This window comes from Rhinolophus ferrumequinum, chromosome 24 (assembly GCF_004115265.2).
Source record: "Rhinolophus ferrumequinum isolate MPI-CBG mRhiFer1 chromosome 24, mRhiFer1_v1.p, whole genome shotgun sequence".
Taxonomy (NCBI): domain Eukaryota; kingdom Metazoa; phylum Chordata; class Mammalia; order Chiroptera; family Rhinolophidae; genus Rhinolophus; species Rhinolophus ferrumequinum.
This window is the reverse complement of record NC_046307.1, coordinates 3,829,398-3,857,033: the sequence shown is the minus strand read 5'-3', so window position 1 is coordinate 3,857,033 and position 27,636 is coordinate 3,829,398. Positions and strand designations below refer to the sequence as shown.

General features: G+C 40.7%; 1 protein-coding gene across 5 annotated transcripts in view; it reads right to left on the bottom strand.

Moving 5' to 3' along the window:
• The window catches only part of LOC117016852 (butyrophilin-like protein 3), a 103,751-nt gene that overhangs the window by 52,829 nt on the left and 23,286 nt on the right, over window positions 1–27,636 (bottom strand). For 2 of the 5 annotated variants that reach the window (XM_033096601.1, XM_033096600.1), the window contains exons 1-2: window positions 4,930–5,168; window positions 1,848–2,195 (exon numbers count right to left, since the gene is read on the bottom strand). The exons of 2 other annotated variants lie outside the window; for them this stretch is intronic. In XM_033096601.1, coding sequence (XP_032952492.1) covers window positions 1,848–2,195; window positions 4,930–4,987 — 406 coding nt within the window. In that variant the 5' untranslated portion in view covers window positions 4,988–5,168. Of the gene's footprint in view, window positions 1–1,847; window positions 2,196–3,565; window positions 4,034–4,929; window positions 5,169–27,636 lie in introns of those variants that run through there. One more of the 5 variants, XM_033096602.1, reaches the window with a different exon arrangement.

Sequence of the window (27,636 nt, the reverse complement as noted above, 5' to 3'; positions counted from 1 at the left end):
GCCTTTTTGGAGTTAGATAATTACATATTATATTAGTTTCTTGATTTTGAGGATCCAGCTCTTTCCATATGTCTGGGACATTCTCACTGATTATTTGTTTGAATGGGCTCTCTGTTCCCGTCTCCCTGTCTTCTCCTTCTACTGTACCTGTAATTCTTATGTTGCCCTTTTCAGTGGAGTCAGATAGTTCTCTTAGACTTCTTTCATTTTTTAAAAATGCTCAGTTCTGTCTCTCTTCTTCCCCTAGTCATTTCTAGATTTCTATCTTCCAGCTCACTAGTTCACTCTTCCATCTATTCTGCTCTAATGCATTCTTCATCTCATTGATTAAGTTCTTCAGCTCCAGAATTTCTATTTGGTTCTTTTTTATAGTTTCAATCTCTTTGGTAAAGTACTCCTTTTGCTTATTGATTTTATTTCTGAGTTCATAGAAGTTTCTGAATTTTCTTGTATCTTGTTGAGTTTTTTCATAATTTCAATCTAGAATTCTCTATCATTTAAATCACAGTGTTCCATGTTTTGTTTTCTGGAGACTTTTCATTTGCTTTCTGAGTTATCTTGATTACCTTGTTACCTTAATTATTCATTGTACTTGATGGATTGTGTCTCTGCCTGGGCATTTGAGGTAGTGAGCACTATTCTTTCTAAATAATGTTTTGTTCTTAACAATTCAGCAGGCTGAGCAGTAGAGGTGTTTCATTTGTTTTCCAGCAGATGCTGGTATAGCACAAGTTTTTGTTTTCTCCTACCTGTACTTCTGGCTTCTCTGGGATCTCAGTGCGGCAGTCCCCTACGTTTTGGAAAATGCCCATATTCCCTGAGGGGATTCCCTCTGTACTCTGGTTGCCTCAGTCTTAGGGTACCAACCCCGTGGTGGGATGTGTTAGCTGATGGATTCCAGGCCTGTGAGTTCCTGGTGCTGCCTCCTTGTAACAGAGGCAGCCAGGCATTCTGTGCTATCCATGGCATCTCCACCGACTATCAGGTTCTACCACAAGTGGTGGGTTCATGGAGTAAGCATGGGGAGCTGGGTTTTTGAGTGTGCAGCTTTGTCTTCTTGATAGTAATGACCACAGATAGTCCATGGCTGCCACACCTCTTTGCCATGTTTTTGCCCTTGTTGCCAGGTTTCGCCACAATGGGCACAGCCTATTCAGGCCAAAATGTTTTTTTCTGCCCCTCCTACCCTCTGGGCTGCTGTATGAGGGCTACAGCCTGGCTTTTCCAACACTACTTCGTCAGTTCACACCACAGTGAGCACCGGACTGCATCTGGCACCCCCATCTTTGTCTTTCCTCCTTCCCACCTCTCCTGCTTATTTTCATATGCCCACCTTCACAGGTTTTGATGTGTGGATCTCTCAGATGTGTTTGTGTGTTGAGCAGGGGATCTTTTGTTGAATTATAGCTATCTGACTTGTTTTGACTTTAAGGGGAGGAAAAAAAGGGTATTCTCACTGTGCCATGAGGCTTAAGTCACCCCTATAACATTCTTGAAAATACAGAATTATAGAGATGGAGAACCAATTTGTGATTACCAGGGGATGGGAAGTTGGTGGATGAGTACAGTGGCTGAGAATACAAAGGGGTAGCAGAAGGAAGTCTTAGTGGTGATGGGGATAGCTCTATATCCTCATGTGGTGGTGGTTACATAAATCTCCATATGCAGGAAAAAACGACAGAGAACTATATGTACAAACAGAAAGAACTGATAGTTTAGGATCCTATCTTCTAACTGAAAGACATGAAAACATTTTTTAAGACTCCTCATTCAGCAATATGTTCATGAACTCCCAGATGGTACTAGCATAAAACACAGTTATGAATTCTGAGAAAAAAACAACTCACCTGACACCTGCATTTCCCAGATGGCCTCCTGGTCATTATTCTGGGATCTGAACCTGCATCCATAGAAACCATTGTCTGAGAGAGTGACCTTCTTCAGCCTCAGGGAGACATGCCCCTCCGCTATGGAGTCCTTCAGCAGCTCAGTTCTCCCTCGATAGGCTGGCATCTGCATATCGTGCTGGTCTTTCCCTTCTCTGTAGAGATGCACCACAGCATGGAACTCCTCTCTGAAGAACCGCACTTCCATGGCCTCTGCACTTATCTTAGGAGAGAGGAAGCACGAGAACACTGCATCCTCCCCGACCACAAGCTGGACGGTCTTGTCTGGTCCCATCACCTGCCAATGGCCTATGGAAGGAAGCACGAGAGATAACTGAGCAAAGACCCTGTCAGTGTGTCCTGCTCATGGCCGGCGTGTGCCCAGGGGTGCGACATCCATCATCACCTCCTTTCCAAACCAGTGACCAGCATCTGTACATCCCTTACACTTGACAGAGCACTTCCACATCCCTTACTTCATTCTGTCTCCACAAACATCCCGACAGGTGTGTGTTATTGATATTCCCATCTCCAAGATGAGAACACCATGTCTCAGAGAGACTAAGTTAATGAGGGGCATGAGAGCACTTTCCAAATGCTGACCCTCTGACTGGAGGGGAATCTATGCCCACATTCTCTTGTCTCTGCCCGTCTGCTTCACCACACACTCATAACAGCCCCTTTTCATCCTCTTTGCTGAATATTAAAGATGATTCATTTTCCAGGAGGGAGTATTAACAATAAAATCTCTAGTTTGGGTCAATTTGTTTCCTTCAAGCACATGGTTATGCCTTGTAAACATTTCATGGGTATAAGAAAGGAATGTCTTTGTCCATAGGTTAAGTCTTTATTTGTGCTTCCTTGTTTTATTTATCGGGTTGTTCTGTCAAATTCTGAGAGACATATACTACACTGTGACAAGGAGATTTTGCAGTTTTCACTTTAGAGATTTGCTCTCTAGTGAATTCATAGTGGCTATCCTTCCATGGCATGTGCTTTATTAGCACACCTCTCTGATTCTGAATGTCTCTTGATTAATTCACATGTATGCACTTCTGATATGTGTATAGATATGTGCGGGAGTCTATATACTCATCAGAGAAAAGGGGAGAGGTCACAGTGTAATTTCCTTTACAAGGAAATTCCCAAAGTGATCACTTATTTTCAAATAGTGAATATTTTTATTTTAGCACCCATTATTTCTTACTTTAAGTATGTCTTATACATCTTTCTGAAATGTATTTTATCCATCCGTTTTGAAGGAGAGTCTTATGATACAAAATGTGACTTTGCAACAGGATCTCTGTTCAGCCACCGACCTGGCCTAGCAGACACTGAGTGCCCCCCCCCCACCCCACCCTGAGTCCTCCTGCAGTGGGCTGGGCATGTCCCTGCCCTCTGACAGCCCCACCCAGAAGCCTGGCCTCTGCTCCCAGCTGAGGGCTTTCTCTGCCCTTTGGAACCTGCTCAGTCTGTTGCAGGGCAGTCAGAGTGCTGAGAATTGAACAGTAGTAGGGATACACATCCCCAGTTGGGGGCAGGATGCAGGGGATGTTGGGATGTTTCTGGGCTGCCATCTTGTGGCCCCTCAGAAGGTCTTTCCATGTTAATAACTTGCTCATTGGCACACCCTCTTCTGGTTTTCCTCCCTTCCACCTTCACTCTCTCCATTCTCTTACCATTGTTCCCAGAATCACCTCCTCACCAACACACCTGCACACAGACCCTTGATCCTGGTCTGCTTTGGGGGCTCAGCCTAGGTCAGTTGGCTGCTGCTGTTGTGCCTTCAGGGCTGTGGGGGGCTCTCGAGCTGAGGGAACCTTTTCCTGGAGAGTCTCTGTTCCTCTGGCCAGCACTTACTGCTTCTGTCATTTTCCTTGCCTACAGCAGCTCCTTCCACCCTTTAGTCTTCCTTCCCCCAGGGACCAGCGAAGAAAAACTGTCTGTAGTTGAACACAGGCTCTGAGCTAATGGAAACCTGGGCTCTGCTCTATGTACATGAACTCATGTGATCCCCACACCAGGCTGATCAGGGTGTGATGCCATCTCTTGTCACAAGGAGCACACGGACATCTGGTAGAGTTGTGAGCTGCAAAGTTCATAAGCAGTAGAACTGTGGGTTTAAAATAAAGTCTTTCTGCCTCTAAGGTCATTCCCATGACACCTGCTGCCTCTCCAGGAAGCAGAGCAGTCAGAGAAACTCCTCAGAAAATGGATGAGAATGAACTTCAGTGAGAGACTGTCCTGTGAACAAGACATATGGGTTTTGCTGTGAAAACATGGAGCGTGACTTAATCGTCCTTATTTCTCTCTTCTTTTCCATGATCTACACAGCAGACAGAGCAGATGAGTGGCAGAATGAACCTGTGCTGACTGGACCTTGTACGGAAGGACACTGGCTGTCCAGAGATGGGAAGCCTCCAGCTTCCTCCCTACTTTATTCAGTTATTCAAAATCCTACACATCAGCCTTTGTGTTGATCATAGCTAGAAGAAAAACAAAAGTGGACTTCTTCTCAGACTATGCCAGGTTACAACTCAGTCCTCACTTAAAGATCAGGACACCTTCCCCCACCCTCAGGTCACACACCACAGGTATTTCCCACTCAGCGTGTCCACAGCTGGACCATTATCTTTCCCCCAAACATCTTAATCAGTGTCTCCTTTCTACCCCAGCACCCATGTCAGAACCTGGTGCTCTCCTAGAGACCCCTGCCTAACCTCCACAGCCCACCTGGAGCAAACATTTAATTTATTCTCCTTCACATCCTTGGTGTGTCCCCTCCCCACTAACAGGCCCTTCTTCAGCACTCTTTGCCATGAGTTCTGGGCTGTTGTCACAGTTTGCACAGTGCCCGAAACCTTCCTTCTGCCCCATACTTCCCACAGCTCCAGGCATTGATAGATGTCAGCCTGGGGCAGAATTCCGGGAAATGCAAACAAGAAAGATGCCCCACCCAGTTGTGCTTCGATCATGTAGCTAAAGAACTCAAAGCGTTAACCAACAAGAAGAGAGGCAGACAGAGTCCCGACTGGAGGCTTACCTGAGCCCAGCCTGAGGAGACTGAGAAGCAAAGTGAGCACGAGGGCCCCAAAGGCCATGAATGTGTCTGCAGGCCGATCTCACACTATCGAAACAGACGACAGCAGGGACAGGTGGCTGGACTAATTAGAGAGAAGAGGGGTCAGCCCAGCTTCTGAGGTGAGGAGCCATGAAGAGGCAGAGCTTGAGCTGATGGCAAGCTGCACCATTCTTCTTAGAGTGACCTGATATAGACATGGCCCTGTGTGTTAAGGGAGAGGGCACTCTGCACTTTGAATCACTCCATTTATTGGCCTGCCATAAACATCCATCTTAGACCAAGGAAGCAATGATAGAGAAGGGGGTGGGGCACACTGGGAGAGGTTTGTCCTGGGTCAAGACTGTGCCCTGCATGGGTGGCATGGGACTGACAGATCCGGGATATCTTAAGGTCCAATCTGGCAGGTAGAACTGTATGGGCGTTGGGAATCCAGTCCTAAAAAAGAGGTTGTCCCAGCAAATGGTAAGAGGTTGTTCAGGCAAATTGGTTCCATTCCACCGGGGTAACCAAGAGCAGGTAAGATAAACATTTCCTGGCACAGCCTGAGGTAATCCTGCCTGTCATCCCCTTTCTTGAGTCCAATACTAGGACTCAGATCATGAAGCAAGATTGGCAGAGCTTGCTGGAACAAGGCAGAACCTTAACCTCCAATGATGCAAGGTATTGGGAAACGACCAGAATATGTCAGGCCGGGAGAAAAGGTGAAGAACCACTCACTCAGTCATTCATTTGTACACTAAGCCTGGGTACCCACAGTTACAGATTATGCAACCTTTTCAAGCACGTGGTAATTCACAAAGTGATCACTTACTGACCAGAATATAAGTTTCCACAGATGCCATGGAATAAAAAACAAACAAGCAATTTTTTAAGCATAATAAAGTTAATATAAAGAAGCAATTTTAAATCTTAGGAAACCCTATATGTTTAGAAATTGTTACTAACACAATGTTAAATAACTCATAGATCCAAAAAGAAATCACAATAAAAGTTAGGAAATATTTAGAATAAAATGTGAGTGAAAATACAACATTTAGGCTAAAATTCAAAGCCTGTAAAGCAACAAATGATGGCAAATCTGTGGAGTAGCAGAAACTTTCCTGGTCCAGCCATTTTGGAAGACAGTTTAGCAGTTCCTTACAAAACTAATCGTACTCTTTCTATACCATAAGCATTGCATTCTACACGAAAACCTGTACATTGATGTTTATAGCATCTTTATTCATGACTGCCAAAACTTGGAAGCAGTCAAGATGTCCTTGAAGAGATGAATGGATAAACAAACTAAAGTACATTCATGGAAAGGAATATTATTCAGTACTAAAGGAAATGAGCTATCAAGTCACAAAAAGATATAAAGGAACTTTAACTGAATTTAGTAAGTGAGTGAAGCCAATTTGCGAAGGCTATGTACTGTATGGTTCCAATTATATGAATTTATGGAAAAGGCAAAACCATAGAGACAGTGAAAAGTTTTGTGATTGTTAGGATTTGGGAGGGAGAGGAAATGCGAGAGCGATGAATTAACAAAGCACAAGATATTTTTAGGGCAATGAAAGTGTGTATTCTCTATGACTAAAATGAGGGATACATGTCATTATTCATTTGTCCAAACCCATAGCATGTACAACACCAAGAGTGAACTGTAATGTAAATTATGGCCTTGAGTTGATAATGACGTGTCCACGCAGGTTCATCAGTTGTAATAAATGTACCTGTCTGGTGGGGGTATTGATGCTGGAGGAGGCTGCGTACTCGCATGTTTATATGTGATGTGGATTGAAAGGGATGTATTGAAACTGTACTCTACACTCAATTTTGTTGTAAATCTAAAACTGCTTTAAAAACAAAGCTGTTTTTTAAAGAGTAAAGATTGTACCTAAAGGATATGGTTCAGGATATACTATCCCTAAGATCAACCATATTTCTCTTTTGTTGGTGTTGCTGACGTATTTATTTTTTAAAATAGTTTTATTGAGGCATAATTGACATAAAATAAACTGCAGGTGTAAAGTGTTTAATTAATTTTCTATTGTTATATATTAATTAATTAATTTTATTAATTTCAGGTGTGCAAAACAACATAATGATTAGAAATTTATACCCCTGATAAACTGATAATCCCCCCAAGTCTACTACCCCTCTGACACCGTACACAGCTATTACAACACCATTGAGTATATTCCCTATGCTGCACTTTACATCCTGTGAATATATATACATATATATATTCATTTATATATATGGTGTTGGATAATTAAGTTCACGAACTCATCCTAGAAAAAGTGCTACATACCGCATTGCTGAATATCACTGTGGCCACCTTCGAAGTCCTCCCCTTGGGAAGCTATGCACTAACGCCATCACCTAGTCCACGCTTCAAAGCAATTTTGGAACTCTTTTTCTGGAATGGCCATCAGAGCTGTTGTCATATTACCCTTGATGTCCTGAATGTCATACAAATGTCTTCCTTTCAATATTTCCTTTATCTTCAGGTAAAGAAAGAAGTCATGGGGGCCAGATCAGGTGAGTAGGGAGGATGTTCCAATACAGTTATTTGTTTACTGGCTAAAAACTCCCGCACAGACCGTGCAATCTAAGCTGGTGCATTGTCGTGATGCAAGAGCCATGAATTGGCAAAAAGTTCGGGTCGGTTTCATCTAACTTTTACATATGACCTTTCAGCACTTCCAAATAGTAAACTTGGTTAGCTATTTGTCCAGTTGGTACAAGTCATAAGAAATAATCCCTCTGATATAATTTAATTATAGGTGACGTTCAGAATTATTCTACATCAGCTTCTGGTGTACAGCACAGTGGTCTGGCATCTACACAATCTATGAAGTGATCCCCCCATTAGTCTAGTACCCATCTGGCTCCCTACATAACTCATATAACAATATTGATCATATTCCCCATACTGTATTTCACATTCCCTTTTTGGTGAGTACCAATTTGTACTTTGTAATCCCCTTGTTAGGTCAGCTATGGACATGGTCAAAGTGGCCAGGAGCCAAAAATACCCCTCTGTCAAGTCACACCCGTCCCCAGGAGCCAAGTCATGCCCCTCTGCCAAGTCAGACCCCTCCCCACATGACAGAGACTGAGGCCCCTGGCGTTTTCCCAGAAAAGGCAGCAGACCGCTGGTGCGATAAGCAACTCCGGACACAGCCGCTGGAGCCAGATCTGCGCTAGGGGGGCCTGCTCATCTGCCACCTCACTCAGCCAACCCCTACCCCAAAAATCACATATATGCCTCCCTCCCATCTAGCAACCATCAGTTTTTCTTCTGTATTACTGAGTCTATTTCTGTTTTTTTTGTTTTGTTTTGTTTTGTTTTGTTGCTTATTTATTCTGTTCTTTAGATTCCACATATAAGTGAGACCATAGGGTATTTTTCTTTCTCAGCCTGACTTTTTTCATTTAGCGTAATATCCTCTAGGTCCATCCATGTTGTTACAAATGGTAAGATTTCATTCTATTTTATGGCAGAGTAATTAATACTCTATTATATAAATGTTCCACAGCTTTATCCAATTGTGTGTTGATGGGCATTTCTGTTGGTTCCATATGTTGGCTATTGTGAATAGCGCTGCAGTAAACAGGGGTGCACATATTGTAAGAGACTGTTAGCATGTAAGAGACTGTTAGCATGAGAACTGCTATCTTCAGGTCAGGGTTGACAGCCCCTAGCCTGAAACAACATAATTATAAAATTCCAGGATGTGGGCAGTTGCAGCATGGCGACTAGAAGTCCTGTAGCTTATCTTATACTCCTGGTCTCCTTGTCCTGCAGTAAATCTTATACTCTTTGAAGCTATGCAAGTCCTGTAGCTTATCTTATACTCCTGGTCTCCTTGTCCTGTAGTAAATCTTATACTCTTTGAAACTATGTAAGTCCTGTAAGTTTATCTTGTACTCTCAGAAGCTATGGAAGGCCTTGAAAATGCTATATAACCCCTTGGCTTTAAGTGTTTGGGGTCCTTGTTAAAAACCCGCTGCGTCGGGCAGAGACGGGGACCCCAGCCGGCTGGTAATAAACCTCGCTGTGTGACTTGCATTATTGTGCGGGTTCTCTGTCTGTCTGAGGGGGACAATTCCGGATCTTAACAATATATTTTTGAATTAGTGTTTTGGATTTCTTTGGATCAATACCCAGGAGTGGAATTGCTGGGTCATAAAGTAGTTCTATTTTTAATTTTTCAGAAACCTCCATACTGTTTTCCATACTGGCTGCACCAATTTGCAATCCCACAAACAGTGCATGAGGGATCCCTTTTCTCCACATCCTCACCAACATTTGTTGTTTGTTGATTTATTGATAATGGCCATTCTGACAGGAGTGAGGCGTATCTCATTGTGGTTTTTATTTGCATTTCTCTGATTAGTGACATTGAACATATTTTCTTTTGTCTATTGGCCATCTGTATGTTCTCTTTGGAGAAATGTCTCTTATGTCCTGTGCCCATTTTTTAAATTAGGTTGTTACCTTTTTTGGTGTTGAGTTCTATGAGGTTTTTTTTTTTAACCCCTTATCGGATGTATCATTGGGAAATATCTTCTCCCATTCAGTAGGATGTCTTTTTGTTTTGTTGATGGTTTCCTTTGTTGTGAAAAAACTGTAGTTTGATGTAATCCTACTTGTTTATTTTTCTTTTGCTTCCCTTGCCTGAGAGGATATGTCAGTAAAAATATAATATTACTAAGGGTAATGTCTGAGAGTTTACTTCCTATATTTTCTTCTAGGAGTTTTATGTTTCAGGTCTTACATCTAAGTCTTTAATCTATTTTGAGTTTACACTTGTATATGGTATAAGAAGGTGTTCCAGTTCATTTTTTGCATGTATATGTCCAGTTTTCCTAGTACCATTTATTGAATAGACTGTCTTGCTTCTTTTGTCATAGATTAAATGACCATATTGGCATGGATTTATTTCTGGGCTCTCTATTCTGTTCCATTGATCTGTGTGTCTGTTTTTATGCCAATATTGTGGGGTTTTTTGATTACTATAGCCTTGTAGTATGATTTGATGTCAGGTAACGTGATACCTCCTGCTTTGTTTTTATTTCTTAGTATTGCCGTGGCTATTCTGGGTCCATATAAATATTAGGATTATTTGTTCTAGTTCTGTGAAAAATGTCATTGGTATTTTGATAGGGATTACATTTAACCTGCATATTGCTTTGGGTAGTACGCACATTTTGACTATATTAGTTCTTTCTATTCATGAGCATCGTATATGTTTCCATTTATTTGTATCTTCTTTAATTTCTTTCCTCAGTGTTTATAATTTCCTGAGTACAGGTCTTTTACTTCCTTGGTTAAATTTATTCCTAAGTATTTTATTTTATTTTTTTGATGCAGTTGTAAATGGGATTCTTTCCTTAATTTCTCTTTCTGATGGTTCATTATTGGTGTATAAAAATGAAACTGATTTCTGAATATTAATTGTGTATCCTGCTACTTTACTAAATTCTTTTATCAGTTCTAATAGGGTTTTTTTGTGGAATCTTTTGGGTTCTCTATATATAGTAATATATCATCTGCAAATAATGACAATTTTACTTTCAGCATTGGAAAAATTTGGATGCATCTTGTGTGATTACTGTGGCTAGAACTTCCTCTACTATGTTGAAAAAAAGTGGTGAAATTCGGCATTCTTGCTTTGTTCCTGATCTTAAGGAGATTGCTTTAGCTTTCCGCATTAAGTAGGATAGTTGTGGGTTTATCAATATATGGCTTTTCTTTTTTTTTTAAATTTTATTTTTTAATTTATTGGGGTGACAATTGTTAGTAAAATTACATAGATTTCAGGTGTGCAATTCTGTATCACATCATCCATAAGTCACACTGTGTGTTCACCACCCAGAGTCAGCTCCCCTTCCATCACCATACATTTGATCCCCCTCATCCTCATTCCCCACCCCCCAACCCCCTTACCCTCTGGTAACCACTAAATTACGTTCCCCAGATTAATTTTCAAACCCGTGGCCATCCTGAGGTCACCAACTGCCCTCCAATCCCCTCACCCTCCCCCCCACCCCCCACCCCTCCCGCCCATCTAGCAGCCCTCAGTTTTTCCTCTTTGTCTCCAAAACTGTTTCTGATTAGTTCATTCACTTATTCTTTTCTTTAGAATCCGCAAATAAGTGAGATCATATGGTACTTATCTTTCTCTGTCTGACTTATTTCACTTAACATAATGTTCTCTAGGTCCATCCATGTTGTTGCAAATGGTAAGATTTCTTTCTTCTTTATGGCTGCATAATACTCCATTGTAAAAATGTACCACAGTTTCTTAATCCAGTCATCTACCGATGGGCATTTTGGTTGTTTCCATGTCTTAGCTATTGTGTATAGTGCTGCAATAAACATAGGAGTGCATCAAGATTTTTGAATTGGAGTTTTGGATTTCTCCGGATAGATACCTAGGAGTGGAATTACTGGATCATAGGGAAGTTCCATTTTCAGATTTTTGAGATACCTCCATTCTGTTTTCCATAGTGGCTGCACCAATCTGCAATCCCACCAACAGTGCACAAGAGTTCCCTTTTCTCCACATCCGCGTCAGCACTTGTTGTTTGTTGATTTATTGATGATAGCCATTTTGACTGGGGTGAGGTGGTATCTCATTGTGGTTTTTATTTGCATTTCTCTGATGGTTAGTGAGGTTGAGCATTTCTTCATATGTCTGTTTGCCATCTGTATGTCCTTTTCAGAAAAATGTCTCTTCAAGTCCTCTGCCCATTTTTTAATTGGGTCATTTGTTTTTTTGGAGTTGAGTTGAGTGAGTTTTTCATAGATTTGTGATATTAATCCCTTATCAGATATATCATTGGCAAATATCTTTTCCCATTCAGTAGGATCCCTTTTTGTTTTATTGATGGTTTCCTTTGCTGTGAAACAATTTTTAGTTTGATATAATCCCACATGTTTATTTTTCCTCTTAGTTCTTAGCGAGGGTATATATCAGTAAAAATCTTACTCCGGGTAATGTCTGAGAAGTTTCTTCCTATATTTTCTTCTAGGTATTTTATGGTTTCAGATCTTACATTTAAGTCTTTAAGCCATTTTGAATTTATTTTTGTATATGGTGTAAGGAGGTGGTCCAGCTTCATTTTTTTGCATGTGTCTGTCCAGGTTTCCCAGCACCATTTATTGAATAGACTGTCATTACTCCATCGTACATTCTTGCTTCCATTGTCGTAGATTAAATGGCCATATAGGCGTGGATTTATTTCTGGACTCTCTATTCTGTTCCATTGATCTATGTGTCTGTTTTTATGCCAGTACCATGCTGTTTTGATTACTGTAGCCTTGTAGTATAATTTGAAGTCAGGTATTGTTATACCTCCCACTTTGTTCTTATTTCTCAAGATTGCCTTTGCTATTCGGGGTCTTTTATGGTCCCATATAAATTTTAGGATTATATGTTCTATTTCTGTGAAAAACGACGTTGGCAGTTTGATAGGAATTGCATTGAATATGTATATTGCCTTAGGCAGTATGGACATTTTAACTATATTAATTCTTCCTATCCATGAACATGATATGTGTTTCCATTTATTTATATCTTCCTTCATTCCTTTCTTCAGTGTCATATAATTTTCTTAGTACAGATCTTTTACTTCTTTGGTTAAATTTATTCCCAGGTATTTTATAGTCTTTGGAGCGATTGTAAATGGGATTGTTTTTTTAATTTCTCCTTCTGATGTTTTATTATTGGTATATACAAATGCAATTGATTTCTGAATATTAATTTTGTATCCTGCTACTTTACTAAATTTATCTTATCAGCTCTAATAGCTTCTTGGTGGAGTCTTTAGTGTTCTCTATATATAGTATCATATCATCTGCATACAATGATAACTTTACTTCCTCCTTACCAATTTGGATGCTTTTTATTTCTTTTTCTTGTCTGATTGCTGTGGCAAGAACTTCCAGCACTATGTTGAATAGAAGCGGAGATACTGGGCGACCTTGCCTTGTTCCTGATCTTAGGGGGAATGGTTTTAGCTTTTCCCCATTGAGTATGATGTTAGCTGTGGGTTTGTCATATATGGCCTTTATTATGTTGAGATATGATCCCTCTATTCCCACTTTCTTAAGGGTTTTTATCATAAATGGCTGTTGGATTTTATCAAATGCTTTTTCTGCATCTATTGAAATGATCATGTGATTTTTATTTTTCATTTTGTTAATGTGGTGTATCACATTAATTGATTTGCGGATGTTGAACCACCCTTGCATACCAGGGATGAATCCCACTTGATCATGGTGAATGATCTTTTTAATGTATTGCTGAATTCTGTTCGCTAATATTTTGTTAAGGATTTTTGCATCTATGTTCATTAGAGATATCGGCCTGTAGTTTTCTTTTTTTGTGGTGTCTTTGTCTGATTTTGGGATCAGGGTGATAGTGGCTTCGTAAAAGGTGTTTGGGAGTCTTCCTTCCTTCTGCATTTTTTGGAAGAGCTTGAGAATAGGTGATAATTCTTTTTTGAATGTTTTGTAAAATTCACCTGTAAAGCCATCTGGTCCAGGGTTTTTGTTTGTTGGGAGACTGTTGATTACTGATTCAATTTCTGTGGTGGTAATCAGTCTATTCAGGTTTTCTGTTTCTTCTTGAGTTAGCCTTGGAAGGTTGTACGCCTCTATAAAATTGTCCATTTCTTCCAGATTGTCAAATTTGTTGGCATATAGTTGCTCATAGTAACTTCTTAAAACTTTTTGTATTTCTGCACTGTCTGTTGTCACTTCTCCTCTTTCATTTCTGATTTTATTAATTTGGGTCCTCTCTCTCTTTTTTTTAATGAGTCTGGCTAAAGGTTTGTCGATTTTGTTTATCTTCTCTAAGAACCAACTCTTGGATTCATTGATCTTTTGTATTGTTTTTCTGGTTTCTATTTCATTTATTTCTGCTCTGATCTTTATTATCTCCTTCCTTGTGTTCCCTTTGGGCTTATTTTGCTGTTCTTTTTCCAAATCCCCAAAATGTGAAGATAAACTGTTGATTAGTGATGTTTCTTGTTTCTTTAGGTAGGCCTGCAAAGCTATGAATTTCCTTCTTAGGACTGCTTTCGCGGCATCCCATAGATTTTGGGGTGTCGTGTTTTCATTTTCGTTTGTCTCGAGATATCTTTTGATTTCTTCCTTGATCTCCTGCTTGACCCATTCATTATTTAGTAATAAGTTATTCAGCCTCCATGAATTGGTGTGTCTTCCAGTTTTTTTCCTGTAGTTCATTTCTAATTTCATAGCATTGTGATCAGAGAAGACAATTGGTATGATTTCAATTTTCTTAAATTTATCAAGACTTGTTTTGTGGCCTAACATATGGTCTATCTTGGAAAATGTTCCATGTGCGCTTGAGAAAAACGTGTATTTTGCAGCATTGGGGTGAAATGTTCTGAAAATATCGGTTAGATTCAAGTGGTCTAATGTATCATTTAAGGCTGTTGTTTCCATATTGATTTTCTGTCTGGAAGACCTGTCCCTTGTTGTCAGAATGTGTTGAAGTCCCCTACTATAATAGTGTTACTGTTGATCTCTGTCTTTATGTCAGTCAGTACTTGTTTTATATATTTAGGTGCTCCTATGTTGGGTGCATAGATATTTACTAGGGTTATGTCCTCTTGTCGGATCGATCCCTTTATTATTATATAGTGCCCATCTTTATCTTTTAGTATGTTCTTCATTTTAAAGTCTATTTTGTCAGATATAAGTATTGCAACTCCAGCTTTTTTCTCATTTCCATTTGCATGAAATATCTTACTCCAACCCTTCACTTTCAGCCTGTGTGTGTCTTTTGATCTGAGGTGAGTCTCTTGTATACAGCATATACAAGGGTCTTGCTTTGTGATCCACTCAGCCACCCTATGTCTCTTGATTGGAGCATTTAATCCATTTACATTTAAAGTGATTATTGATAGGTACATAGTTATTGCCATTTTTAAATTTGTAGTTAGGTTGTTTTGATCTTTCTTCTATTTGCAGAAGTCCTTTTAGTATTTCTTGCAATGCTGGCTTGGTGGTAATAAATTCCTTTAGCTTATTTTTTTCTGGAAAGCTCTTTATCTCTCCATCAACTTTAAATGATAGCCTTGCTGGATAAAGCAATCTAGGTTGTAGGCCTTTGTTTTCCATCACTTTGAGTATCTCCTGCCACTCCCTCCTGGCCTTCAATGTTTCTGTAGAAAAATCATTTGATAGCCTTATGGGAGTTCCCTTGTATGTAACCCTCCGTCTTTCTGTTGCTGCTTTTAGGATTCTCTCTTTGTCTTTAAGCTTTGCCATTTTAACTATAATGTGTCTTGGTGTGGACCTGTTTGGGTTAATCCTGGTTGGAACTCTCTGCACTTCCTGGACTTGTATGTTGGTTTCCTTCATCAGGTTGGGGAAGTTTTCAGACATTATTACTTCAACTATGTTCTCAATCCCTTGCTTCCTCTCTTCACCTTCTGGTATTCCTATGATGCACATGTTGTTGCGCTTGATGTTATCCCAGAGGTCTCTTAGGCCATCCTCATTGTTTTTTATTCTTTTGTCTTTCTGTTGTTCCGTTTGGGTGATCTCTGCTACCTTGTCTTCTAAGTCGCTGATTCGATCCTCTGCTTCATCTAGCCTGCTGGTAATTCCTTCAAGTGAGTTCTTAATTTCGGTAATTGTGTTCTTTAGTTCTAACTGGCTGTTCGTTATGATTTCTACATCCTTCTTTATGTCTTCTCTAAGCTCCTGAAACATTCTTATCACCAGTGTTCTGAACTCTGTCTCTGAGAGGTTGGTTACCTCTGCTTCATTTGGTTCCAGTTGTGGAGGCTTTTTCTGTTCTTTTATTTGGGACGTGTATCTTTGTTTCCCCATTCTGGCTGACTGTGTTTATTTTGATATATTAGGTAGATCCCCTAGAGTTCTTAGTTCTTGCTAGGTTATCTTATGTAGTATGTGTCCTTTATATTTGACTCGCACCACGTCGTCCTCCTCTGCGTGTGCTCCAAAGGTGACTTTTGTGTTGTGTACACTGTCCCGTTCAAGAAGATCTTTAATTGCTTTTTGCTTGTGAGTAGGTGGGGTTAACTCCTGGGCTGACCCGTTGTGAGACTTGGCTATGCCCCACGCAGGGCGCTCTGCTGCGTGAGGGTTGACCACCCTAATGTGGTTTGGCCTCTATGGGCTCCAGTGCCTGCAGAGAACCCCCTCTGGGTGTGTGACCTGCAGGTCAAACCCGGCTGCACTCCGGTTTGGTCTGGAGTTGGCCCCTGGATATGCTGAGTCCCGTGCCTCTCAAGCTGGGCCCCGGCAGGGCAGTTTCAGAACAAAGCAAATCACCAAGCACAACAGCAACGAGAACAGCAAAGAAAAAAATCAAGTACATTCACATGCAAAAAAACAGCCGATAACCCCCGCTCTACACAGGCAAAGATATCAAAGATATAAAGACAAAGCAAAACAAAACAAAGCAAAACAAAACAAAAAGCAGCGACCGTCTCGGCCTGAGCCCACCAAGCAATGTCCAGGTTGTCCTCTGCTGTACCAAAGAGCCCCCTGCTTATTGCGCAGGCAGAGCCGGTCACCTGGTGCCCAGAGAGACTTTGGGACTGCAGACTTAAATGCATGGGCCTGAGGGGTCTGGATGATAGTTTTTACAAAGTCAGTGCAGTTTCTGCCCTTGTCTGCACGTATGCACACTGAGAGTAGCACCACCAGCCCCTTGTCCAGAACTCCTGAGTCCTAGGGCACTTCTTCAGTGTGTGTGTGTATGGGTGCGGGCGGGAGATTTCTGATCTGCTGACCGTGCCTCACAAGCTGGGCCCCGGCAGGGCAGTTTCAGAACAAAGCAAATCATCAAGCACAACAGCAACAACAACAACAAAGAAAAAAATCAAATACATTCACATGCAAAACCACCTGATAACCCCCACTCGACACAGGCAAAGATATCAAAGATATAAAACAAAGCAAAACAAAACAAAACAAAGCAAAACAAAAAGCAGCGACAGTCTCGGCCTGAGCCCACCAAGCAATGTCCAGGTTGTCCTCTGCTGTACCAAAGAGCGCCCTGCTTATTGCGCAGGCAGAGCCGGTCACCTGGTGCCCAGAGAGACTTTGGGACTGCAGACTTAAATGCGTGGGCCTGAGGGGTCTGGATGATAGTTTTTACAATGTCAGTGCAGTTTCTGCCCTTGCCTGCACGTATGCACACTGAGAGTGGCACCACCAGTTCCGTGTCCAGTACTCTTGAGTCTTAAGGCACTTCTTCAGTGTGTGTGTATGAGTGCGGGCGGGAGATTTCTGATCTGCTGAAAGCCCAGAGCTGCGCCTGCCTCACTGCTGATCTCCGGGTGTGTCTCTGCAGCTGCACCCACCCCGCCCTAGGCAAGCCAGGAAGGGTGGGGGCTGGGGATGGAGGGGTCTTCTCTCTCCCAGCCCAGCCTCGTCACCCTCTTCCCGTAGGCCAGAAAAGGTGGTGGCTGGGGGTGGAGGAGTCTCTTCTCTCCTAGCGCAGCCAAAATCACACACACTTCCCAGTCTCCCTGGGTCAGGGCTGCCCGTCAGGCTTCCCAGAGCCTGAGCACTACGGCTCCTCTGTAATCTGACACCACTCCTCAGTTCAGGGGCCGGTTTAAGTCTCTGGAAGGGCAGGGTAGGATTGGAAGAGCGGGGCGGGGGAGGGGCCCAGGTATGGAGACTGTTCTTATTTGCCCTAGGGCCCTCTGGCTGCCCTCCCGGCGGGAGAAATCAGCCGTGGGACGCAGGGAAAGAGCCCACCTCCTGGTCTCTGTGCTCTCCGTTCCTCCCTGGGATCCCGTGCGTGCCCTGCACAGCGGGTTCCACCGCGATTTTCGGTTTTCGCCCCCGCCAGCTGAGGCTCCGTTGGGGGCTGGGATCTCCCGCCGCTGCCGGCCGGGCGTTTTCACTCCGCTCCTCTTTTTCCTTCCCCTGCTCGCCCAATTAGCGCACCTTCAAGTACTCCTTAGCTTCAAGTAATCCACGAATCTCTCCGCTATTCTGTGTGATGAGCGAAAAGTTCTTTGATGGGTTATAGGTCTCGTTTGCAACAAGATCCGGAGGAGAACTCAGAAAGTGCGCCCTGCTGCCGCCATTCCTATGACGTCCAATATATGGCTTTTATTGTGCTGAAATATGTTCCCTCTATTCCCACTTTTCTGAAAGCTTTATCATAAATGGATGCTGGATTTTGTCAAATGCTTTTCCTGCATCTATTGATATGACCATATGATTTTTATTTTTCATTTTGTTTATGTGGTGTATCATATTAATTGATTTGTGGATGTTGAACAAACCTTGCATAACAGAAATGAATTCCACTTGATCATAGTGTATGATCTTCTTAATGCATTGCTGTATTCTATTTGCTAGTATTTTGTTGAGGATTTTTGCATCTATGTTCATTAGGGATATCAGTCTATAATTTTCTTTTTTTGTAATGTTTTTGTCTGGTTTTTGGATCAGGGTAATGGTGATCTTGTAAAATGATTTGGGAGCCTTCCCTCCTCCTGGATTTTTGGAAATAGTTTGTGAAGAATAGATGTGAATTCTCTCTTGAATGTTTAGTAAAATTCACCTGTGAAACCATCTGGTCCTGGACTTTTGTTTGTTGGGAGCTTGTTGATTACTGATTCAATTTAGTTGATAGTAATTGGTCTGTTCAGATTTTCTGTATCTTCTTGATTCAGCCTTGGAAGATTGTATGCTTGTAGGAATTTATTCATTTCTTCCAGATTGTCTAATTTGTTGGCATATAGTTGCTCGTAGTATTTTCTGAAATTTTTTTTTGTATTTCTATGGTGTCTGTTGTCACTTCTCTTTCATTTGTGATTTTATTTATTTGGGTCCTCTTTATTTTTTTCTTGATGAGTCTGGTTAAAGGTTTGTCAATTTTGTTTATCTTTTCAAAAAACCAGCTCTTGGTTCATTAATCTTTTGTATGCTTTTTGTCTCTATTTCATTTATTTCTGCTCTGATCTTTATCATTTCCTTCCTTGTATTCACTTTGGGCTTATTTTGCTCTTCTTTTTCCAATTCCCTTAGGTATAAAAATAGACTGTTGATTTGAGATGTTTCTTGTTTCTTTAGGCACCCTGCATTGTTATGAATTTTCCTCTTAAAACAGCTTTCACTGTGTCCCACAGATTTTGGGTTGTTGTGTTTTCGTTTTCATTTGTCTCTAAGTATCTTTTGATTTCTTCCTTGATCTCATTGTTGACCCATTCATTGTTTAGTCTCCATGTGTTTGTGTGTTTTTCAGATTTTTCCTTGTAAGTGATTTCTAGTTTCATAGCTCTGTGGGCAGAAAAGACACTTGATTTCAATCTTTCAATTTAAGAAGATTTCAATCTTCTTAAATTTATTGAGACTTGTTTTGTGTCCTACCATGTGGTCTATCTTGGAAAATGTTCCATGTGCACTTGAAAAGAATGTATATTCTGCAGCTTTGGGGCGAATTGTTCTAAAAATATTAATTAAATCCATCTGGTCTAGTGTGCCATTTAAAACCGCTGTTTCCTTATTGATTTTGTCTGGAGGGTCTGTCCATTTGTGTCAGTGGGGTGTTAAATTCCCCCACTACGATTGTGTTGCTGTTGCTGTTTGCCTTTATGTTTCTCAATATTTGTTTTATATATTTAGTTGCTACTATGTTGAATGCATAAATGTTTACTAGGATTATGTCTTCTTGTTGGATTGATCCCTTTGTTATTATGCAATGTCCTTCTTTATCTTTTATTATAGTCTTTGTTTTAAAGTCTATTTTATCTAATATAAGTATTGCTACCCTAGCTTTTTTCTCATTTCCATTTACGTGAAACATCTTTTTCCATCCCTTTACTTCCAGTCCATATGTATCTTTCCATCTGAGGTGGGTCTCTTATATACAGCAAATTCATGTGATTTGTTTTTTTATCCACTCAGCTATCATATGTCTTTTGTTTTTTTTTATTGGGGAAGGGGAACAGGACTTTTTATTGGGGAACAGTGTGTACTTCCAGGCCTTTTTTTTCCAAGTCAAGTTGTTGTCCTTTCAATCTTAATTGTGGAGGGTGCTGTTCAGCTTCAAGTTATTGTCCTTTCAGTCTAGTTGTGGAGGGCACAGCTCTCCAGTTGCCATTTCTAGTTGCAGGGGGCACAGCCCACCATCCCTTGCAGGAGTTGAACTGGCAACCTTGTGGTTGAGAGGACACATTCCAATCAACTGAGCCATCCGGGAGCTCAGCAGCTGCTCAGCTGAAGGTGCCGTGTTCAATCTTAGTTGCAGGGGGCGCTGCCCACCATTCCTTGTGGGACTCGAGGAGTTGAACTGGCAACCTTGTGGTTGAGAGCCCACTCGCCCATGTGGGAATTGAACCGGCAGCCTTCGGAGTTAGGAGCATGGAGCTCTAACCGCCTGAGCCACTGGGCCGGCCCTACCATATGTCTTTTGTTTTGAGCATTTGTTTGGAGCATTTGAAGTTATTATTAATAGGTATATAGTTATTGTCATTTTATTTTTCATATTTTTGATCTTCATTATTTAGTTTGTTTTCTCCTTTCTTTTGTTTACAGAAGTCTTTTTAACATTCCCTGTACTACTGGCTGGGTGGTAATGAGTTCCTTTAATTTTTTCTTATCTGGGAAGCTCTTTATCGCTCCTTCAATTTTAAGTGATAGCTTTGCTGGGTAGAGTAGTCTTGGTTGTAGGTCTTTGCTTTTCATCGCTTTGATATATCCTGCCACTCCCTGCTGGCTTGCAAAGTATCTGTTGAGAAATCAGCTGATAGGCTTATGGAAACTTCCTTGTGAGTAACTAGTTGTCTTTCTCTTGCTACTTTTAGGATTCTCTCTTTCTCTTTAATCTTTGCCATTTTAACTATGAGGTGTCTTGATGTGGGCCTATTTGGATTCATCTTTTTTGGGACTTTCTGTGCTTCCTGGTCTTGTATGTCTATTTTCTTCACCAGGTTGGGGACATTTTCAGTCATTTTTTCTTCAAATAGTTTCTCGATCCCTTGCTCCCTCTTTTCTCCTTCTAGTACTTCTATGATGTGAATATTGTTGCTCTTGTTGTCTCACAGGTCCCTTAAGCTATCTTCATTTTTTAAAATTCTTTTTTCTTTTCAGTATTTTGATTGGGTACTTTGTCTTCTAAATTGCTGATTTGATCCTCTGCTTCATCTAATCTGTTGTTGATTCTTTCTAGTGTATTCTTCATTTCAGTTATTGTATTCTTTATTTCTGACTGTTTCTTTTTTATGGTTTCCATGACCTTCTTTATGCTTGCTATCTCTTTATTAAAATTCTCACTATGTTCTTTAAATATTCTTATAATCAGTGTTTTAAACTCTGTCTCTGGTAGGTTGGTTGCTTCCATTTCATGTAGTTCCGTTTCTGGAGGTTTCTCCTGTTCTTTTACTTGGGACATTTTTGTTTGTTTCCTTAATCTGGCTGCCTCTCTGTGCTTGCTTCTCTGTATTGAGTGGATCACCTATATCTCTCAATCTTTGCTGGGTGAACTTATGTAGTATGTGTTCTTTGTAGACAAATTGCACAGTCTCCCTAATCTCCTGTGCATGTGTTCCAAAGGTGACCCTTGTGTTGTGTGTGTTCTCCTGTTGTAGTTGAGCCTTGATTGCTTTTGGTGCATCAGTGGTTGGGATTGACCCCAAGACTGACTAACTGTGAGGACTGGCTGTTCCCACAGTGTATGACCTGCTGTGTGGTAGCTGACTCTTCAGAGGAGGCTTTGCCCCTGCTGGCTCTTGTGCCTGTTGAGACCCCTCTTTGAGTGTGCCACTTGTGGGGCTAAACAGGTAGTGCTCTGAAGCTGGTCTCTGGGTGTGTTGTTTCTGGTGTCTCTTGGGTGGGTTCATACGCAGGGCAATTTCAGCCTTGCCTGTTACAGGCCCACAGCTATCCGGTAGGAGCCTCAAAACTATATGTGGTTGGTTACTGCCTGTACTGGACCTGGAGGCATGTGAGTTTGGCCTCACTGTGAACTGAGGCCTGCTGCCATCAATAGTGGGCCTGGGGCAGGTTAGCAAAAGGCCCAGGGCCCCTTAGGCTTATTGCCACCCGCCAGCTGCCCATAAGGAAGGTCTAGTTATTGAAAGAGGCTCCTTAGGTGCACATGCTGGGCTTGTTGACCTAGTGTTGAGGATACCCTTGGTGATGCAGCACTAATTGCATATAGTGGAACTCACTAGCTGGGTGGAGTGGAGCTCAAGGGATTAATGAGATATGACTGGTGGTTTTTACAATACTAATGCAGATTCAGTTCTCATACCAGTATCTAGCCTGTAATCACTTTGCACAGCATCCCAAGAACACCGCAGCCAGCCACCTCCTCAGGCTCACAAATTCCTGAGAGCTGCCCCCGAGTGGCTGTGGTGCAGTTTTTGGGTCACTGTCCACCACCAAAATCTCCCCAGGCTGTTGTGGATTGTCCACTGCTAAAAACAAACAAACAAACAAACAAACAAACAAACAAACACCTCCTGCCAACCAGGGGCCCAGAATGCCCTTGGCAATGAAGCTCTAGGTGGGCTGGGTGGGGCTCCAGGGAGCCAAGGAGTATAGTCAATGGTTTCTACAAAGTCAATGCAGTTTCAGCTCCCACACCAGGCAGCCTGAGACCACCCAGCAAAAATGCCCCAAGAACAATATGGCCATCCAATGCCCATCTGTGCTGCGGAGCAGGTCTTGGGTTGTAACCCACCAAAACATTTCCCATTTCCCCGGCCCACCATAGGCCCTCCACCTGCTTTAATCCACAGCCTGTGTGTGTGTGTGTGTGTGTGTGTGTGTGTGTGTGTGTGCAGCAGTCCAGTAGTAGGGAGTTTCCTGGACAATGTAGCACCAGCCATGTGGAGGGTGGGGACCCAGGGTGTCAACAAGTCAGTGGTGCATGTGCGAATTCCACCAGATCAATGAGGTCCCAGGCTTGGCCCTTTGGGGGAGAGCTTAACCCTGAAAAAAATGGCACCCTCCTGTAAGCCATAGGTGTGTCAGGCTCCACACAGGGACAACAACGGCTCCTGTCCCTCCAGCTCCAGCACCAAAGTCACTCGGTTCAGTCCTTCCCTGCATGTCCCTGGGACCCATGAGCTGCCACACCCCCACCAGAGACCAGGTGAGTGCCCACAAGTGAGTCCATGTGCCAGCTCTACAAGAGGGTGTCTGGGTTTCCAGCCACTTTCCACCCCACTGGGAAGGGCAGACAGAGTCCTCACTGATTTTTACTATCAGATGCTGTGTTAACTCCTATTCCTGGCACAGTATCCCTGGGCTGGGGAGCCCTGGGGTGGGGGAGGGTGCTTCCTCTTCAGGGGAGACCTCTGCCACCAAAGTACCCTCTTGGCATTTCTCTCCATGATTTGGGGATCAGCCCGTATGGCATCTCTGCTCCTCCTACCAGTCTCGATGTGGCCTCTTCTTTATATCCATAGTTATAGTGGTTCTGTTAAGCCAGTGTTCAGATGATTCTTGAGGTTAATTTTTCTATAATTTGTTTGCAATTTTGGTGTGATCCTGGGATGCAGTAGGCATAGCATTTAGCTAATTGGCCATCCTGAAAGTCCCTCCAGTCCATTTCTAATTGATGGTTTGATTTGTGTGTTACCCATGAAATCATCACCACAAATAAGTAGTGAGCATTTCTGCACCCTAAGAGCATCTTTGTTCCCGTTTGTAATCCCTTCTATCCTATGTCCCCTCCTAGCAACCACTGGTGTGCTTTCTATCAGGGTGTTCCATTTGCATTTCTAGACTTTTGTATAAGTGATGTCACACAGTATGTGGTTTGTTTTTTTTGTGTGTTTTTTTTTAATTTCAGGTATACAAACAATGCAATAGTTAGACATTTCACCCCTCATAAAGTGATAACCCCTCTCCCCCAATCTGTTGCCCCTCTGACATCATATATATCTATGACAATTCCATTGGCTCTATTCCCTATGCTATACTCAATATCCCGTGAATATATATATATATATATATATATATATATATATATATATATATGTATTAAATTATAGTTGACATACAATATTATTCAGCTTCAGCTTCGGGTATACAGTGCAGTGGTCAAGTATGTACACCATCCATGAAGTGATCTCCCTAATAAGACATGTACCTATCTGACACCATACAAAATCTTTACATTGCTGATTTTATTCCCTAAACTGTCTTTCATATCCCCATGGCAATATTGTAGTTACCAATTTATGTTGTCTAATCCCTTCCCCTTCTCCCTCATCCCCACCCCCTTCCTTTCTAGCAACCATCAGTTTTTCCTTTATATCTCTGACACTATCTCTGTTTACTTTGCTCATTTATTCAGTTCTTTAGATTCCACATATAAGTGAGATCATATGGTATTTGTCTTTCTCTGACTGATTTATTTCACTTAGCGTAATGTTCTCTAGGTCCATTCATATCGTTGCATATGGTAAGATTTCATTCTTCTTTATAGTTGAGTAATACTCCATTGTATAAATGTAACACAGTTTCTTAATCCAGTCGTTTTGATTGTTTCCAAGTTTTGGCTATTGTAAATGGAGCTGCAATAACATAGGGATGCACATATTTTTTTGAATTAGCATCTTGGATTTTTCTGGATAGATACCTAAGACTGGACTTGCTGGGTCATAAGGTAGTTCCATTTCCAGTTTTTTGAGATACCTCCATGCTTATTTCCATAGTGGCTGCACCAATCTGCAATCCCACCAACAGTGCACCAGTGTTCCCTTTTCTCCACAACCTTGCCAGGACTTGCTGTTTGTTGTTTTATTGATGATAGCCACTCTGATTGGAGTGAGATGGTACCTAATTGTGGTTTTTATTTGCATTTCTCAAATGATTAGTGAGGTTGAGCATTTTTTCATATGTCTGTTGGCCATCTGTATGTCTTCTTTAGAGAAATGTCTCTTCATGTTCTCTGCCCATTTTTAATTGGGTGTCTTGTTTTTTTGGTGTTGAGCTGAATGAGTTTTATAAATTTTGGATATTAACCCCTTATCAGATGTATCATTGACAAATATCTTCTCCCATTCAGCAGGTTGCCTTTTTGTTTTATTGATGGTTTCCTTTGCTGTGAAACAATTTTTAGTTTGATATAATCCCACATGTTTATTTTTTCTCTTACTTCCCTCGTGCGAGGGGATATATCAGTAAAAATCTTACTCCAGGTAATGTCTATGAAGTTTCTTCCTATATTTTCTTCTAGGTATTTTATGGTTTCAGATCTTACATTTAAGTCTTTAATCCATTTTGAATTTGTTCTCATATATGGTGTAAGGAGGTGGTACAATTTCATTTTTTTGCATGTGTCAATCCAGTTTTCCCAGCACCATTTGTTAAATAGACTGTCTTTACCCCAATGTAAATTCTTGCTTCCATTGTCATAGATTAAATGACCATATATGAATGGATTTATTTTGGGGCTCTCTATTCTGTTCCATTGATCTATGTGTTTGTTTTTATTCCAGTACCATACTGTTTTGATTACTATAGTGTTGTAGAATGATTTGATGTCGGGTAGCACGATGCCTCCCACTTTGTTCTTATTTCTCAAGATTGCTGTGGCTATTCGGGATCTTTTATGGTTCCATAATATTTTAGGATAATATGTGTTCAATTTCTGAGAAAAATATCATTAGTAGTTTGATAGGAATTACATTGAATCTATATATTGCCTTAGGTGGTATTGACATTTTAACTATTTTAATTCTTCCTATCCATGAACATGGTATGTGTTTCCATTTATTTGTACCTTCTTTGATTTCTGTCTTCAGTGTCATAATTTTTTGAGTACACGTCTTTTACTTCTTTGGTTAAATTTATTCCTAGGTATTTTATTGTTTTTGAAGCAATTGTAAATGGGATTGATTTCTTGATTTCTCCTTCTGATAGTTTATTATTAGTGTATACAAATGCAACTGATTTCTGAATATTAATTTTGTATCCTGCTACTTTACTAAATTCCTTTATCAGTTCTAACAGTTTTTTTTGCTGGAGACTTTGGGGTTTTCTATATATAGTATCATGTAATCTGCATATAATGACAATTTTACTTCTTCATTTCCAATTTGGATGTCGTTTATTTCTTTTTCTTTTCTGATTGCTGTGGCCAGCAGTTCCAGAACTATGTTGAATAAAAGTGTGAAAGTGGGCAGCCTTGCCTTTTTCCTTATCTTAAGGGGAAAGGTTTTAGCCTTTCCCCATTGAGTATGATGTTAGCTGTGGATTTATCGTGTATGGCCTTTATTATGTTGAGATATGATCCTTCTATTCCCACTTTGCTAAGAATTTTTACCATAAATGGCTGCTGGATTTTGTCAAATGCTTTTTCTGCATCTATTGATATGACCATATGATTTTTATTTTTCATTTTATTAATGTGGTGTATCGCATTAATTGATTTGCGGATATTGAGCCAAACTTGCGTACTAGGAATATATCCCACTTGATCATGGTGTATAATCATGTGTTGTCGAATCTGGTTTACTAGTATTTTGTTGAGGATTTTTTCATCTATGTTCATTAGAGATATTGGGCTGTACTTTTATTTTTTTCTAATGTCTTTGTCTGGTTTTGGGATCAGAGTAATAGTGGCCTCATAAAATGTGCTTGGGAGCCTTCCCTCTTTTTGGAATTTTTGGAATAGTTTGAGGAGAATAGGTGCTAATTCTTTTTTGAATGTTTTATAAAATCCACCTGTGAAGCCATCTGGTCCAGGACTTTTGCTTTTTGGGAGCTTGTTAATTACTGATTCAATTTCTTTGGTAGTAATCGGTTTGTTCAGAGTTTCTGTTTCTTCTTGATTCAGTCTTAGAATATTGTATGCTCCTAGAAATTTATCCATTTCTTCCAGATTTTCTAATGTGTTGGCATATCGTTCATCATAGTATTTTCTTAAAATTTTCTGTATTTTTGTGGTATCTGCTGTCACTTCTCCTCTTTCATTTCTGATTTTCTTAATTTGGGTCCTCTCTCTCTTTTTCTTGGTAAGTCTGGCTCAGAGTGGGCCAATTTTACTTACCTTTTAAAAAAACCAGCTCTTGGTTTCATTGATCTTTTTTATATTTTTTATCTCTATTTCATTTATTTCTGCTCTAATCCTTATTATTTCCTCCCTTGTACTCCCTTTGGACTAATTTTTCTGTTATTTTTCCAGTTCCCTAAGGTCTAAAGATAGCCTGATGATTTGAGATTTTTCTTCTTTCTTTTGATAGATCTGCATTGCTATGAATTTCCCTCATAGTACTGTTTTCACTGCATTCTGTAGATTTTGGGTAGGTGTGTTTTCATTTTCATTTGTCTCAAAGTATCTTTTGATTTCTCCCTTGATATCATTATTGACTCAATTGCTATTAGTAACATGTTATTCAGCCTCCATGTATTTGTGTGTTTTACGGATTTCTTCTTCTAATTGATTTCTAGTTTCATAGCATTGTGGTCAGAGAAGACGCTTGATATGATTTCAATTTTCTTAAATTTATTGAAACTTGTTTGTGGCCTAGCATGTGGTCGATCTTGGAAAATGTTTCATGTGCACTTGAGAAAAACGTATATTCTGCTGCTTTGGGGTTTAATGCTCTAAAAATATCAGTTAAATCCAATTGGTCTAAAGTGCCTTTATTTTTAATGTTGAGAATGGTTTATTTCAGGCCTTC